General features: G+C 39.5%; 2 protein-coding genes across 3 annotated transcripts in view; one reads left to right on the forward strand and one right to left on the reverse strand.

Moving 5' to 3' along the window:
* The first annotated feature begins 2,093 nt into the window (after positions 1 to 2,093).
* On the forward strand, positions 2,094 to 16,401 carry OSGEPL1 (O-sialoglycoprotein endopeptidase like 1). Of its 2 annotated transcripts, XM_075529762.1 has the most exons (9): positions 2,094 to 2,393; positions 3,080 to 3,322; positions 6,982 to 7,369; positions 8,092 to 8,296; positions 8,369 to 8,517; positions 9,820 to 9,950; positions 10,072 to 10,143; positions 11,326 to 11,386; positions 13,696 to 16,401. In XM_075529762.1, exons 2-9 carry the CDS (start codon positions 3,102 to 3,104, stop codon positions 13,699 to 13,701), a joined length of 1,233 nt encoding a protein of 410 aa, XP_075385877.1. In that variant the 5' UTR covers positions 2,094 to 2,393; positions 3,080 to 3,101; the 3' UTR covers positions 13,702 to 16,401. The 2 variants fall into 2 exon arrangements, with proteins under 2 accessions (XP_075385877.1, XP_075385876.1); XM_075529761.1 differs by lacking the exon at positions 13,696 to 16,401 and having other exon boundaries at positions 2,095 to 2,393; positions 11,326 to 13,689.
* The window catches only part of ANKAR (ankyrin and armadillo repeat containing), a 70,766-nt gene continuing 69,994 nt past the window's right edge, over positions 16,009 to 16,780 (reverse strand). Inside the window, exon 22 of the mRNA XM_075529759.1 lies at positions 16,009 to 16,471. Coding sequence (XP_075385874.1) covers positions 16,221 to 16,471 — 251 coding nt within the window. The 3' untranslated portion in view covers positions 16,009 to 16,220. The remainder of the gene's footprint in view (positions 16,472 to 16,780) is intronic.

Genomic DNA, 16,780 nt, shown 5'->3' on the forward strand with positions numbered 1-16,780 from the left:
TGAGCCTAGTGATCGCAGCTCAGTTGAGCGCATTGCGCACACATTACCAGGCTGCCGTAGCAAAGCTAGCTCCCCTAATTAACGTCCTGGAAGCGTCCAGCTCTACCATCAGGTCATCTACCTCAAGGCACTCCGCTTTACATGCTCATGCTCCAGCAAGTCCACAGCTCTGTCCTGTGCACTTGTTTCTTTTGCTGCCACTCTTCTGGTGTCACACATCTATCTTCTGGATTAAGGTTCGTGGTGCAGTGTTCAAGTCCAAAGGTGGTGCTCAGCGTTTGATTCTTAATAGTAATGAGATTCCCAATCCCAGGCACCCAGTTTGTATGATCCCTCTGTGTCTTTTGGTGGAATTTACAAAGATTATTGCTGAAGAGCCCTATCAAGCAAATCACTACCATGGAGATCTTTTTTTTTTTAAGGTTACTGGTGACTGTTGGGGAGAAATATGAGCTTTCTACTCCCGTGAAAAGTTAACAGTATCAAAAACCCACAGGGGCAGTTCTATCCAGCCTTATAGGGTCGCTGAGTCAGTCACCTATAACTAGACAGTTTGGATTTGGTTTAGTGACTTGAGAATAAAGGATTAAGAAGTAGAACAAATAGGAAGCAATAGCAGCCAAGAAATGTAGGAAGTTCAGACTAAGAGTGGGTAAGGGACGGTCAGATTTGGAATACATTTGCACACACACCACAAGATACTGGCAAGCAAACTACCCAAACTTTGTTACTTAATTGCCATTTGATAAAATGAGGACAGTGCCTATCTCACCGGTCTTGTGAGATTATGAGTTGAATTACTACAACAGTGCTTGGGCACCTAATGCTATTTTATTGTTAATCTTGTTAAATGTACTATTTTAAAAATTATTTTATTGGTGGCTCGTACAAACAACAATCTGGTAATTATGAATTTAAATATCTCTTCCACCAAACTATAACAATTCTAGAAGTATTATTTACTCATCATTTGTAACCAGAGCTTCACAGGGTACAACGCAGGGATATATGAATAAGCCAGCTAAGTCCAACCTTTCATTGCATGGCCCTAGTCCTAGTGGGGTAGTGATTACATTCTGGACTGCTAACCTTCAAGTCAGCACTTTGAAACCACCACTTGCTTCATCAGAGAAAAATGGGGCTCTCTCTGCCCGTAAAGAATTGGTTTTGGAAATTCACAGGGGCAATTCTATGCAGTCCTATAGGGTCTCTGAGTTGGAATCAACTTGACTGTAGCCAGTTGGTGTGGGTTTTACAGTTTAATATAGGAGATGAACAATTCCTGAGACATCCATTCAAACTAACAAATTCATGTCAATCAATACAACAAATACAACCAAAAAACAAAAGGTTGAAGGACTAATGAGTAAGCACTACGCTTAAGTTTGCAAATGTATCTAGTAAACAATCGTGTAGTACATTACAATAATGTGTGTGCGTGTGTATTACTGAATTTTGGCCTCCCTTCTCCCTTTTTTGTCATTATAATCGAGACCAAGAGGGAGTCTTGATTTAAGATCATCAAACAGGAAAGCACTTGTTCACCCGAAACGCGGTAGAAGCCCTTGAGGGAGACCCTAGTTTCCCCTTTTACTTCATCCAACAGTATTAAGTATCCTACATCACAACTTTTAAAATCGGTAATAATCCTAGAATGGTTAAAACGAATAATTGAGCCCATCTTTTTCTCACGAGTGGCACCCAACGCCCAGGCAAAGGGGGTGAAATGTAGCTGTTTGAAGCTTAACGCTGGGTTGTCACCCAAACCGGTGCTAGCCCCGCTGACCATTTACAGTGCGTCCTGGTAGAGGTCTCTGATCTGGGGTTGGCCTGCAGCGCACGCACGGATGCACAAAGCAAGCGCTGGGGTTTCCCTTTGCGGGCAGCGGGACCTCACCCGCCCAGGGCCTCAGCGGGCTTCCGGCCCGGAGGGGCGGAGCCTCGGGGACAGCGTCGCTGGCGTCACTTCCGGCGCGCCCGGCCCGGGCTGGCTCCCTCGTTGGAAGGGTGGTGGGGACGCGCTCTGCTAGGGAAGGAAGACGGAAACTCGCCCCTGCCACCAGCAGGAAGGTGCGTGGATTCGCTCGCTTCCTGCTTCCGGCTCACCAGAGCGGTTCCAGTCTTTTCTCCGCGTTTCACGGGGAGGCTTCCTGCGCTGAGAGAGAGGTGCTCGGCGGAGCCCAAACCGCTCAACGGTTCGCCGGGACCTAGCGCGGATTTGGGGAGGCCAGTGTGCTTTGTCACGGGGTGCGCTCTGCGGCGCCCCGCTACGTTTCTAATGCCTGCACGCACGCACGCACGCACGCCTGCCTGCCTGCCTTCGCACCGCTGTGCAAGCAAACAGCCACGCCGTACGCTCTCGTTTGAACGCCGATGTTTCCCTTAGTTTGTAGGTAAAGCTCCAAGGACGGGTGATTTTGATAGCATGCAACGAGTCACTTAGCAATCTGCAAGCACTTGTGTACTTTCGTGATAGGCTGCTTACAGCACTATGGCAAAAAAAATATTTAGAAAACTCCTTGTTATGATAAGCCTTGGTAGTAAGAAATGAGATTTACTTGGTAAGGTGGTAATCCAGGCACAATATAAACAGGCTGAAGTCGTTAGGGGTGTGTTTCTTGGACACGTTTTATTTTCAGACTTACAGGACTACATCTTGTGTTTCATGTGAACAGGTTTTTTTAACCAAATAGTTAAATTTTACTTTGAAAGATGTTGATATTGCTTTTAAAAATAGTACTAATTTTAGGTATCAAAAATAACACTAGTCATTCATACAGTGATCACACTGTAAAAAAATGCTTATAATGAATTCTTTGATAACTCTACGATAATGTAAATAACAGTAATCAAACACTAGCAAAGCCCGATCTATATCTTTCCCTGTCTGCCTCCTTAAAGAGCAGTCACACTGTTATTTGTATTCACAGGCATTTGCTAGTTTGACAGTCTTTCTAATACTGCTTATAGCAGCAAGCTTTCAGAAGTTTGCTTTGCTGAATAGGTGGCATATGCACAGTAGTTGCTACTACCTAATGTCAGTTCCAAACAATAAATTACTTCTGTAATTCTTTTCCAGGAATTATCTATAAAGAAAAAAAATGCTAATATTGAATAAGACAGCCGGGATTTTTTCTAAAGCATCAAAAAGGAAAACTTACGAATTTTTAAGTAGTTTTACTTTGCATCCTGGAAAGCAGTTTCTGCATAAAATAGTGTTGGGGATTGAAACCAGTTGTGATGATACAGCAGCTGCTGTGGTGGATGAAACTGGAAATGTGCTGGGAGAAGCAATACATTCCCAAACTGAAATTCACTTAAAGTAAGTAGACATTATTGTGGCGCTCTGGTGGTACAGAAATTAAGCTCTCAGCTGCTAACCCACAGATTAGAACCCCTCAGCCACACTGAAGGAGAAACTTGTGGCAATCTGCTTCCATTAAAGATTTATAGCCTTCGAATCAGAACCCTTATGGGGCAGTTATACTCTGGGCTGTAGGTTCTCTGTGAGTCATAATTAACTCGATGGTCATGGATTTAGTTTGGTTAAATATTAGCAATTTCTACCTTTTTTGAAAAGTAAAATAAATATTTTGTTTTTATAATATATAAAAGTTTTTTATAACAACATCAAGCTTTACACTTGACTTTTAAGGCTCTGTGCAATAAAGTCACTAATCTTGCCAAAAAGTTTTTGCTAATCTTACTGACCAGATTATACCTCTCAATCATCAGTTTGTTGCACTGTGGTGACTTGGGTGTGTTTTGATGCTAATAGTATGCCGTGTTAGGGCCATCCATGGTGGGCAGGTTTTAGTGGAAAGACTAGGAAGAAGGACCTGTTTATTTCCCTTGAAAACCCAGACAACAGCTGTGAAACAGTCCCTGACTAGAAGATGAGTCCCTCAGTTGAAAAGCATTCAAAATACGGCTAGGGAAGAGGTCCCCAAAACAGGATTGGAGGAAGAAACATTTACATTGACTCAAAAACAGCTTTCCTTTCTAAAACTGAGACTTGAAGCACTGATAAAGATCAAAGATACAGCCTTCAGTGTGGATCACACCTAGACCAATAATAGACGACAAAATGTTAAATGAAAAGAAGTTTAAATCTGTAAAGGATTTCATTTTGCTTGGATCCACAGCCGCAACCATGGATGTAGCAGTCAAGAAATGAAGCCTTATATTTCATTGGGCAAATCTGTAAAAGACCTCTTTAAAGTGTAAAAAGTCATTTTAAGAACTAAAATGGACCTGACCTAATTCAGGCCATGATACTTTCAGTTGCTTTATAAACTTGCAAAAACTGGAAAATAATAAAGAAGACTGAAGAAGAATTGATCCTTTGAATGATGGTATTGGAAATACCAGAGACTGCCAGAAGAACAAAGCGATCCGCTTAGCAGAAGTATAGGCAGACCGTTCCGGAGGAGCAAAGATGGCAGGATTGAGTCTCATCATGCACGGTCGAGAGTCAACGACAAAGAAGCCCCATAAGGACGTTTTGACGCAGTGACAGCAGCGGTGGACTCACAGCAGCAAATGTGAGGATGGCCCAGGACCATACAGTGTTTCCTTCTGTCGTCTATGAGCCAGTGAGCTAGACCTGACATGATGACACCTGCCAAAAAGAAGCTAAACTCAGCTTATTTCTTTTTTTTTTTTTCACAAGAGAAAAGCTTGTAGTTAGTTCAGGGATCGTTTGCTGGCCCTTAGGAGCGTTTTCCAGTCCAGTCTGTTGGGGCACCACGCCCTGGCCCCAAAGTCCACTTTCAGCATTCCCTGGGGACCTTGCCACTCCATTCCCTTGCTGTTCTGCTGCACTCCCCCAGTGATTTGCCTCGGTGTGGTGGGATCAGGTCAGGTGCAATTCCCACCCTGTGTCTCCGGTGCTGTCCCCTGTATCGCCCTTAGTCACTGATTGGCATCATTTCTCATAGTGGGGCCAGCCATGTTCTCTCTGTGGACTGGCTGCTCTACTCAGGAACATCATCCTCATGGCCTGGTGGGCCAGGCTGTGCTCCACTCTCTCCTCCTGCCCCTTCATCTTCTCCCGTGTGCTCTGATCAGATATGTTCATCTCCCGGAGCTGCAGAGTCAATGTCGTCCTTTGGAACAAATTCTTTTCGGGGGAGGGGCAGGAATCCACTTAATTTATGGTGCTGGGGCCAGCCTCCCAGACCTCTCCACTGGTTCCCTAACTCAGCTTATTTCTAACAAATTTTAATGATTTTCCTCAGTAATGTCTTATCCATTTTTTCCACTTCTCTGTTACTGTCTGAACTAAGTTCTAGAAAAGTCTAGTCCTGACCTCTAGCCTTTGTTAATCTCTCTCTCTCTCTCCCTCTCTCTCTTTAAGAAAGAATGCAGGTATTCACATTTTTGCATGTACTAATTTATTGTTATTAAAACATAATCTGGTGCAAGGTTTATAAGCACAGATGTTTACAAAGGGCAGCAAGACAAGACTGGCCTGGATATAAAATGTGGAATGGCTATGGGGGTGGGGGTAGGGGGTCACTGCTCAACTCCACTTACTAAACTATCAGAATATTCAAGAGAATAAGGTAGTCCAAATTTGCGATACCTTAAATTTTTTTGAATGAGTAACTTATTCAAAATGGTTCAAAATACTTTGTAGATCAAATGGACCTCAAAGCCAACAATTTATATTTGAATGGTTAAAAAAAAAACCTGATCATTTAGAATCACAGACCTGTATTTAAATCCTGAATCGGCGCTTAGTGGTAGCTCTGCAACTGGAGTAAGTTCTCTACCCATTTTTATTCTGCTTTTACGTATTAAAATGAGCAACATAACACCTGCCTTCTAGGATTGTGAGGGTATTAAAAGTCATGTGTGAAAAGGTAGAATAGGGCTCAAATGATAATTTACAATGTGAAAAGTTAGGTGACTGTTACGGAGGTACAAGAATCTTAACCTAATTGCTGAGATACGTACATAAACCACGTAGGAGAGCTAACGGCGTGAGATAGCATAAAATGAGTATCGAACGTGTGCAAACAACTCTTACTACTATGTCTCATTCCTCAGTTTTTCCCAGTTACTTGATTTTTAATTTATAAATGTTAACTGCACTGAAAGGCCAACTTTAACCACTTTTATCTAATTTTGGTGCTTTATTCTATCGCTATTTCCTGCTTGTTTTCTTTATAGTTCTTTTCACAATTAACAATTACATATCTATTGCCTGAGGTAAAAATATTTACCCCAGTATGTTCCTGATGGACCAAGTTCCATCATGACAGGGTTTGTGTTTATCTTAGTTACTACACTATGCCTAGCGCAAAGCACAACATCTGCCATAGAAGGTGCTTGGTGGCCTTGAAAGATGGTCAGGCCTTCCCCGAATGAAGATGGAAAGGATATGACAGCCTGAGAAGCATCCCTGGCCTTTTAAGGACAAAGAAGTGTGAGGGACTGGATAGTTTAACTAAACTAGGTCACTTGAAGGAATACTGGACAGACAGGCTTCATGGGTGCAAGTCTTGAGTACCTCCGATCACCAGGCAATACTTGAGGCACTGGGGTGCAAAGACGTCCTCTCATTCTGTACTACCCCAGTGTAAGATGTCATTGTAAAATGCTTTTGCAATAACCTCTTTAGGAATCTCCCCTTTTAGCAAGGTTGCTTTTCCTAAAACAGCTCTAGCGTGTCCATCCATTAAAAGAAATGTTTTTCTTACAATGCAGCATTATTTTGTTTCTTTCATTCATCCACAAACAGATTTATGGACACAGGTTTGTTAGACACGAGTTAAGTCTGGAGAGATGCTCCCACTTCCTACATACTGAGTTCTGATTGTAGTGGCATAGTAAACCACACATACTTGAAATCACTTAAAATGTCTTGAGTGTAATTAATTCGAAAGTATACTTTCAGCTGTAATATATCATTTTTCTTCCTGGGTTCATACTGTCTCAGTGTTTTAAAAAGTATTTCCCCCTTTTTTCTTTCAGAACAGGCGGAATTATTCCTCCAGTAGCTCAACAACTGCACAAAGAAAATATTCATCGAATCGTGCAGGAAGCTGTTTCTGCCAGCAATCTCTCTCCAAGTGACCTCTCAGCAATCGCAACTACTATAAAACCAGGACTTGCTTTAAGCTTGGGAGTGGGTTTATCGTTCAGCTTACAGCTGGTGAACCAGTTGAAAAAGCCTTTCATTCCCATCCATCACATGGAGGCCCATGCACTTACTATTAGGCTAACCAACCATGTAGAGTTTCCTTTTTTAGCCCTTTTGATATCTGGAGGTCACTGTCTATTGGCATTAGTTCAAGGAGTTTCAGAGTTTTTGCTTCTTGGAAAGTCTTTGGACATTGCACCAGGTGACATGTTTGACAAGGTAATATACCTTTCAGAATTCGTTTCTCCATTCTGTTCCGTGAATGCATAAGTTTCAACTAAACACTGATAGATGCGCTGCTATTATTTACATACTTCTGAATGATAATTTATTAGACCATACAATGTATACTCAGTAAGAAAAAAAGTACTTTTATAAAAAATAACCTCTTATCCATTCCTAATAAAATGATAGGAAGTTTGATCAATCCACAAAAAAGCTAAATAGCTTGCAGATGTAGGTATGCGATTAGTCAGAAAATACATGTGAAGGTGCTTTGTAAACCATAAAGCGTAGATGTACAATAAGAAAATAAATAGAAAAATTAACGTACAAACTTCTATGATTGAATCACATGTTGCCTGTTAGTCACACATAAGCTGATTCCTTTTTGAAGGTAGAATGACATGTAGCCTCCTGCCACATACAGAAATCACTGCTGCCAACAGCAATGACTGCAAGAAAGCACAGCACGTTTTCAGTCTCACAGTTCTTGTTTCAGAAAGAATAGGGAGGCGGTGTTTTTATTGGGTGTTACTGCGTATGCATCAGAAGGCAGAGGGTTGTCTGTCTCACTGGCCACCAGCGATAGTCTTATAAAAGTAAGCCTGGTTTGCTCATTCAGTTTTTTTGTTTATTTTAGTAATTTTTCTTTTTTTTTTGCATATTACGGTTGTAAAATATATCATGACTCATTAGGAAAATATATTTTTGTTTTTTAGGTAGCGAGAAGACTTTCTTTAGGAAAACATCCAGAGTGCGCTACCATGAGTGGGGGGAAGGCTATAGAACATTTGGCTAAACAAGGAAATAAATTGTGTTTTGATCTCAAACACCCCATGCAACGCGCTAAAAATTGTGACTTTTCTTTTTCTGGACTTCAAAACAATGTTGACAAATTAATAACGCAAAAGGAAAAGGAAGAAGGTACATTTCTAATTTCACACTTGGACAGATAAGTAATTCTAAATTGTGCTTTAAACTACTGTCATTTTTCAGGGATTGAGGCAGGACAAGTCCTGTCTTCGGCTGCAGACATCGCTGCTGCGGTGCAGCACGCAGCAGCCAGGCACATTGCCAGAACCACATACCGTGCGATCTTATTTTGCCAGAGGAGGGGCTTGTTGGCGCACACTGATGCTGTAGTGGTGAGTGCTTGTCTCGTATAGCAGTAATAGCCATCTTATAGTAAGTATATCACACTTCTTCACAGAGCTCAACTGACTGCCTGTTCACTTTTAAACTCTTACCATTTCCTCTGGATTTAGACTCAATTCTTGACCATTTTAGGATCACACAGGCTGGTGTGTTTCTTCCATGTAGACTTAGTTGACAGCCTCACTTGGGTGGCTGCTTGTTTGAAGACAAGCCTTTAAGACCCAAGCACTACTACTGATAGCCAGACACCATGTAGTTTCTTCCCACTTTCTCTAGCACGCATATCTGCAGTGATCTCTTCATGAGGACAAGCATCAAACAAGGCCATGCCATAGGAACTAATTGTTCATAAATTGAGGCTAGAATTAAGTGGAAGCCAAAATCCATTCATGTACCTAGGGTTTATGCACGTCTCTGGGTCACCTTGGAGACGTCATTGTCATTTTATGTGAGAAAGCATTTTCAATCATCCCTGAGTCATCGCTTCCATTGCCATCGAGTCAGTGCTGACACAGGGATCCTTTAGGCAGGGTAGAACTGCCCCCGTGAGTTTCCGAGACTTCAAATATCACAGGAGTAGAAAGTATCATCCTCCCCCAGCAGAGCTGGCTGGTGGTTTCGAACAGCTGACCTTTTAGTTAGCAACCCAGTGAGTTGCATTTATAGTAGCACCTATGTCTTGTGCAGGTATGGAAGCTTAGTGGCACATCTGTACAGCCTGGTTGGCATAAAACAAAACAAACAAACAAGGCTGTATCTTCTCATTGAATTTAGAAAAAGGTTTCCAATAAAGAAACCAAACATAGTAATTATTGTCACTATTTTTAATCATAAGATTATGTTCCTCTGATGAAATCCCTTTAAATGTGCTTATAAACTCTCTTTATGATTGTGGCTTAAACCTTAACTTTTGAAAATGTTAAAGTAGGAAAGTGTTTCAGTGGTAGTAGGTTTACAAAGTGAAATATTGCATGAATAATAAATGTAATAGTTTTTTTAATTTATATAGTAAAAAATGCTTAGAAGTAAAAATCATGTAGTCCAAATTATTGCAATACTATGTTCACAATTAAGAAATGCATAGATGGAAGAGATACAAAGTATTAATATTGATTACATATTGATATTGAAATTGCTTATTTTCAAAGTTTATATCATTTGCTCATTACTTACCTGTAAAACTGTGACATTTTCTTACTGCTTAATGTTGCTATTTCCTCCAAGTTTAGCTAACAGTTTGGTTCATAGTCATATATGACAGTTGTTCATTTTGATCATCTCAACCCCTTCAGGTTGCATCTGGAGGCGTGGCCAGTAACATGTATATCCGAAAAGCACTGGAAGCTGTAACGGACCTAACTCGGTGCACTTTATTGTGCCCTCCCCCCAGGCTGTGCACTGACAATGGCATCATGATCGCATGGTAAGCTGTGGATTTATACACCTCGCCCTCTTAATTGTGGACATTGTGCTGGCCATTTTATCATTATAAACCTCCTTTCTTTAAATCTTGGAGCTATTTATTGTATTTTAATAACTTTTAGGAACGGCATTGAAAGATTACGTGCTGGTTTGGGCATTTTATACAACCCAGAAGGCATCCGCTATGAACCAAAGTAGGTGATGGGATTTTTAATCATATTGTAAGTTATACTTCAGAAGTTAAAACCTGTAGTTTGCTTTTATATATGAGAAATTTATTGACATCTGGAAGCTCTTAAAGGAGAGTCGCATTAATTATTTTCATGGAAATCACTAATTTCTTTCATATAAAGAATGAGAAATATTTTTGCTACAGGATCAAATTGTAAAAGTTTTGACAAAATGATAGCTAGAAATGGACATTGGATATTGGTAAAGAATTCCATCATTTAGGACCAGATTGGAAACCATGCCATCATATTTCCAATGTCAAGATCATCTTAGGACCAGCTAAGATATATTTGAGGAAAACGTACAAAAGCATTTAAGTGTGAAACCGAGTTGGGATTATTCTCTTTCACTGGCAACTGAGAAACACACACACACACAATTAACTAATTAACTAATAGCTGTTTAATTAATTAATAGCTGTTTTCTGTAAGACTCTTCCTACTCCCAAATCAAAATTCCTATTAAATTCTAGTTTAGCAGTTAATAGCAGACAGGTAAAGGATGATTATATATTGTACTCTACCATAGTTCTGTTTTGAATGTTGCTTCATATGATGGTTTCAGACTTATAAACATGATAAGTCTCTACTAGCTGTGCTACTTTAATTACTGAAGGCTGTCATAAGTGAACATTGTAGCATCCGGAGGACTCCCTTGTGTTAACAGAGTATTTCATGTGATCCAGTGGTGTCCTCTTGTGGGAATATGACAGCTTTTTTTCTTGGCCGGACCCCACAGAAGGGCTATCTTGTGCGACATTGTAGAAACACAGACAGTGGGTAACATTATTTATTGAGGAGGAACATAAAGGGTGGGAGCTATAGCCTTTTCCTGTCATTAGTGTCAAAATAAGATACAAAATGGGTAAGTCAGGTTCTCAAAGTTCAGAGCAGAATTGACAGAACCCTGGAGAATTTCTAAAATAGAATGGCCGCTTGTTTGACTGCAACTAGAGGGTAGAATGGTTTGATCCTTTATCTTCATCAGGATTTATACAACTTAATTTTTTTTTCATTTTAAAACTTAAATTTGTTTTTAATATTTGAAAGGAATAGAACTTGCACTGTCAGAATTTTAAGCAAATATATTCTGTAGAACTAGTGACAGAACATGACAAATAATGTGATTGTGTGCTTGTTTTACAGATGTCCTCTTGGCTTAGACATATCAAAAGAAGTTGGAGAAGCTGCCATAAAAATACCACGGGTGATCATTAAAATTTGATTTTTACCTTACAAAAAGTCTGTAAAGGTAGAATTTTGAAATTAAATGTAGAAGACGTTATATTAGTAATTCATCAAGATTATCTTTTGTTTATTATATTTCTGTACTTAATCTTAACTTGTTTTTATGATAAACTATTAAAGTACATACTGTATTAGTGTATAAATTAATTTTTTATAAAACTTTAATTTTTTTAATTATAAAAATCCAAAGTAAATACCCTCATGACGGAATCACTGAAGATAAGGGTGCAATAACTAAGTGTGGTGAAGAAATCAGATGGTAACCTGACTTAAAAGTTTGTCTAAAACCAAGCAGCCGTCTAATTGAGGTGATAACAAGCTAACCTCATGAAGAAGCACATGAACTTGTATAAACCAAGGATTATAAGTAACAAAATTCAACATCAGAAGAGAGAAATTTATTAGAACTTAAATTATGAACACTGGTGTGCAGAAGGTTCTGGATCACAGAGAAAGCCTGAATCTATTTGCCCAGACTCCGTGGGAAATAAGCCTCCATTGAATACCATGAGCCCATTTACAGAGTACATCAGGAAGTGAATTCTTTCAGATATAGGAGATTGAAATTGAACATTTTATCATTTGTTTTCCCTTTCAGGCCATCCTTGTTTTATTGATTTTTTCTTGTGCATTCTTTTGGACTGAAGAAAACGTAACTGATGTCTTTGGACAGTTGTACAGTTGCATCACTCAGCCATGGTACTTTCCATTTGTTTCATATGCCTTTGAAAGCTGGGCATTGGAAAAGGAACCCAGAGAAGAATGTGTGCTTTTCATTATGGTGTTGGTGAACAGCACTGCATCTACCATGGACGGCCAGAGAATGAACAGATTTGTCTTTGTAGAAGCATGTCCAGCACGCTCCTTAGAAGGCAGGATGATGAGATCTCATCTCACATACTTTGGACATGTTATCAGGTGGGCCCACACTCTAGAGAAGAAAATGATGCTTGGTGTTGTTAGGTGCCTTCAAGTCAGTTCCAGCCTATAGCAACCGTAAGCACAACAGAGCAAAACACTGCCAGGTCCAGAGCCAGGATCCTCACTGCTGTGCCTGTGCTTGAGCACGTTGTTACAGCCACTGTCACTTTATCTCCTTGAGAGTCTCCTTCTTCACTATCCTACTTTACCAATGGTGATGTCCTTCTCCGCAACTTCTTTCACTTGACAGCACGTCCAAAGTGAGAAAGGATCCTCTAAGGAGCTTTTTGGCCATACTTCTTCCCAGACAGATGGGCTTGCCCTGTTAGCAGTCTGTGGAGCTTTCTGTATTCTTCTCCAGACCACTCTCAAATGCATTGATTCATCTTTCGTCTTTTTTATTCAACGTCCAACTTTCACAGGCATATGAGGCAATTGAAAATACCATAGTTGGGTCGGGTGCACCTTATTCTTATTTTTTTACTACCACAATCTGTTTGTTTGTTTAAATATTAATCGTATTAGGAGCTCTTACAGAAATTATAACGACCCATAACTCAGGTCAAGCATATTTGTACAATGGCTACCACCATCAGTTTCAAAGCATTTTCTTTCCTCTTGAGCTCTTTGATGTCAGCTCCCCGTGATCCTCTTCCTCCCCCACTCTACCCCCCAGGAACCCCTATTATATGAGAGCACCGCGAAAAACAAAACAAAAATGGAAAAAGCTTCTCTGGGCAAAGCTTTTGTAGTACATATTTTTCCCACCAGGCGAACATTAAGCAACTTGCTGTGAGTTAGTGCACACAGTGGCCTAGGCTGGGAAGGTTCTCTCTCATCACAGTGAATTCTTTTGTAAAAGCAGTTTCACCCGAACTTTGTTTTCTGTGAAGGCCGACTTAAAGAGAACAGTGTGCAGCTGTGAAATGTTTCCTTCTAAGGAAAACTGCCCCAGAAACTTTGTCATGTTGAACAGTTTATAAAGACAGCGCTATCGCAAAAAATGTACGAGTGATTTTGTTTCCAAAAAGGTAAAATGTTGACAACAAACCTCATTCTGGACATCTGTCAACTTTCCGAATGGATGAAAATGTCGACCTGTGGTGCATTTGGAGTTCGTCCCACCAGGTCAGACTGTTAATCGAGCTTTTTAGTTAGAGGTTCTGAAGCAATTGCATAACTGTGCGACAAATGACTCATTTGTGGTTTTGCCTGGTTTGCCACCACAACAATACACCTGCTCATGCAGCCATCTCAGGATGCCAGTTTGGGGCAAAAAAAGAGCTTGTCTCTCCTGCCCACTCACCTTACTTGACCTCAGTCCATATGACTTCTTTTTGTTTTCAGGAATGAAGAGGGACATTAAGGGACAGCGATTTGAAGAGGTGAAAAAAAACAAGGGAGGTGCTGTCAGCCATCCAAACATGAGTTTGAAAAATGTTTCCAAGAATGGAATCGCAAATTTGACAAACGTATTAAGTGTAATGGAGAGTACCTTGAAGGTGATAAGGTTGTTTTGTGTAAAAAAAAAAAAAAGTTTAAATACATAGCTTGAGGGGGGGACAGATTTTTTGCGTGTGCAGCTCCTCGTACATTTATTTATTTAGTTATAATGTATTAAAGAACAAGAGGATAGTTTTGTGTTCGTCGGTAGGTGCAGATTTACCTATGCAACCTGTCTTTTGACCTCTTGACTGCTGCTACCAATAGCATTGATCGTGGATCCAAGCCAGACAAAATCCTCGACAACTTCAACCTTTTCTCCATTCATCATGATGTTAACTATTGGGCCAGTAGTGACGATTTAGGCCTTTAAGTTATAATCCATGCTGCAGGCTGCAATTCTTGGTCTTCGTCAACAAGTGCTTCAAGTCCTCACTCAGCAAGCAAGGTTGTATCATCTGCAGATTGAAGGTTGTTAAGCCTCAAATCCTGATGCCTCATTTTACTTCATATAATCATGCTTTTCAGATTATTTGCTCTGCATAGATTGAAGTGGGATGTTGAGATGATACAACCCTTTCACACATCTTTCCTGATGTTAAACCAGGGAGTATTCCCTTGTTCTAAGTTCCTCATGAGTACAATCAAGTGGTCTGGAATTCCCATTTTTCTTAAGGCTACCCATAATTTGTTAGGATCCACACAGATGAATAATGCCTTGGAAAACTCAATAAAACACAAGGAAACATTTTTCTGGTGTTCTCCGCTTTCACCCAAAATCCATCTGCCATCAGGAATGATATCCTCTGTTCTGTGTCCTTTTCTGAATCTGGCCTGAACCTCCCTGTCAATGTACTGCTACAACCTTTGTTGGATGATCTTAAGCAAAATGTACTTACATGTGATATAAATGATATTGGTCTATAATTTGAGCATTCTTTTGGGTCACCTGTGTTTAGAATGGATGCAAATATGAATCTCTTCCAGTTAGTTGGCCGAGTAGACAACTGAGTGCTTCCAGTGCTTCATGAGCTTGTTGAAACATCTCACTTGGTATTCCATCACTTCCTGGAGATTTGTTTATTTATTTATTTATAAATTATTATTATTTTAAATCATTTTATTAGGAACTCATACAATTCTTATGACCATACATACATCGATAGTGTAAAGCACGTTTGTATATTTGTTGTCCTCATCATTTTCAAAACATTTGCTCTCTACTAAAGCCCCTGGCATCAGCTCCTCATTTTTCCCCTCCCTCCCTGCTCCCTACTCCCTCATGAACCTTTGATCACTTATAAATTATTATTTTGTCATATCTTACACTGTCCAACGAGATTAGTTTTTTTACCAATGCATTCAGTGCATCTTGAACTTCTTCCTTCAGCACCACTGGTTCTAACTCATATACCATCTCCTGGAATGGTGGAATGCCGACCAATTCTTTCTGCTACAGAGATTGTATTATTCTTTCCATCTTTCTTTGATGCTTGGTAGACCACAAAAAAGGAGGACCTTCAGTAAAATGGACTGTCATTGTGACTAACAATGGACTCAAACATAGCAATAATTATGAAGTGGCACAGGATCATGCCCTATTTTCATGCTTTTTCACATGGGGTTACTATGAGTCAACTGACCTGACGACATCTAACAACAGCAGCATCACAATCAGCCTGTATAAACTATGAAAGAAAATTACGATTTCTTCTCACTGTCACACAAACATTGAAGATAGGGGGTATATACCATTTTTAATTCATTTTTAAGTAACTTTGTATACATGTTCAACACAGCCCAGAAAAAAACTGAGTAATATAACAAGATCTTCATGGGGGGAGCTGAACAAAGTAGATAAAAAGGGGGCTTCCTTTAAAGGAAAAACTGAAGCCCAGCTTATGTTTCTGTATTAAATCAATCTACCACCATAAAATATGAGCAAGAAACACTAAAACGTGCTCTTAGACACTGAATGTTCTTGGGCAAAACCATCGAGAACACTGTGGTATTAGGCCACAAAGAATATCATCAAATGTAGCAGTTTACAAATGTATTAGTAAACACTCATGGCCACATTTTTAGTTAGACTTCAGTTATTTTGATGAGCAATTCAGATTTTATTTTTAAATACTTTGAAAGGATACATGTCACATTCTAGAAGCCTCGTGCATTTGTACTGTTTGTCATTACAGTGAGCACTGAAGTGAATCAGACCTATTAAGCACAGCATACCAATTTTAAAATATTGCTATCACATAAAATTTATTAATAGATGTTTTATTACAGAAAATTCTACTTATTTTTGAAACCATATTTCTGCCTGATGTTGAATTCCAGTAGACATGCTAAGGAAAATCTATTCAGTATTAATATCAAGAATTTCCATTTTAAAAGATTATTCAGGAATCCTTCCATACTAAATGTTTTTATAAGGCGTCTGGAGGCTCCACGTTGACATTTTTCACATTTTTCCCAAGTTGGCTCAAGACCACTATTCGTGGTCTTGAAACTTTTATAATGTCTGATGAAGATGAAGAAGAAAAAGAAAAAATATTATAAGAAACAGCAGCAGCTTTTGTTTTTCTGAAGAGTCCCATGAAATTTGTTACAGGAGGTATTAAAGTCAAGGAATCTTTTGGTTGAATTTTAGGTATTAATTTTCTTCGGTGTTCTTTTCCTAGAAATAAGAGAACCACAATTGAATTTCTCTTTTTTAAGCCTAAAAAAAAAACCCTAACTATATTCTCATTACTAACAGTTCTACATAGTACATTTTTTCCCTTACATTTTTAAAAAAACATTGAGAACAGATCAGTAGAGTCCAGACTTTCAGATTTCAGAGACTGAAAGTGTGGACTATTACATGGTTACCAAATTTTTTATTATGTCCAAGTTGACACTAATAAAAGAACAAATACCAATTACTGTAAACTTCAATCTGTAAAAGGAACTTTAACACCAAACGCAAGTGGAAAGGGCAGTATAT

The sequence above is a fragment of the Tenrec ecaudatus genome, chromosome 13 (genome assembly GCF_050624435.1).
Source record: "Tenrec ecaudatus isolate mTenEca1 chromosome 13, mTenEca1.hap1, whole genome shotgun sequence".
Lineage (NCBI taxonomy): Eukaryota > Metazoa > Chordata > Mammalia > Afrosoricida > Tenrecidae > Tenrec > Tenrec ecaudatus.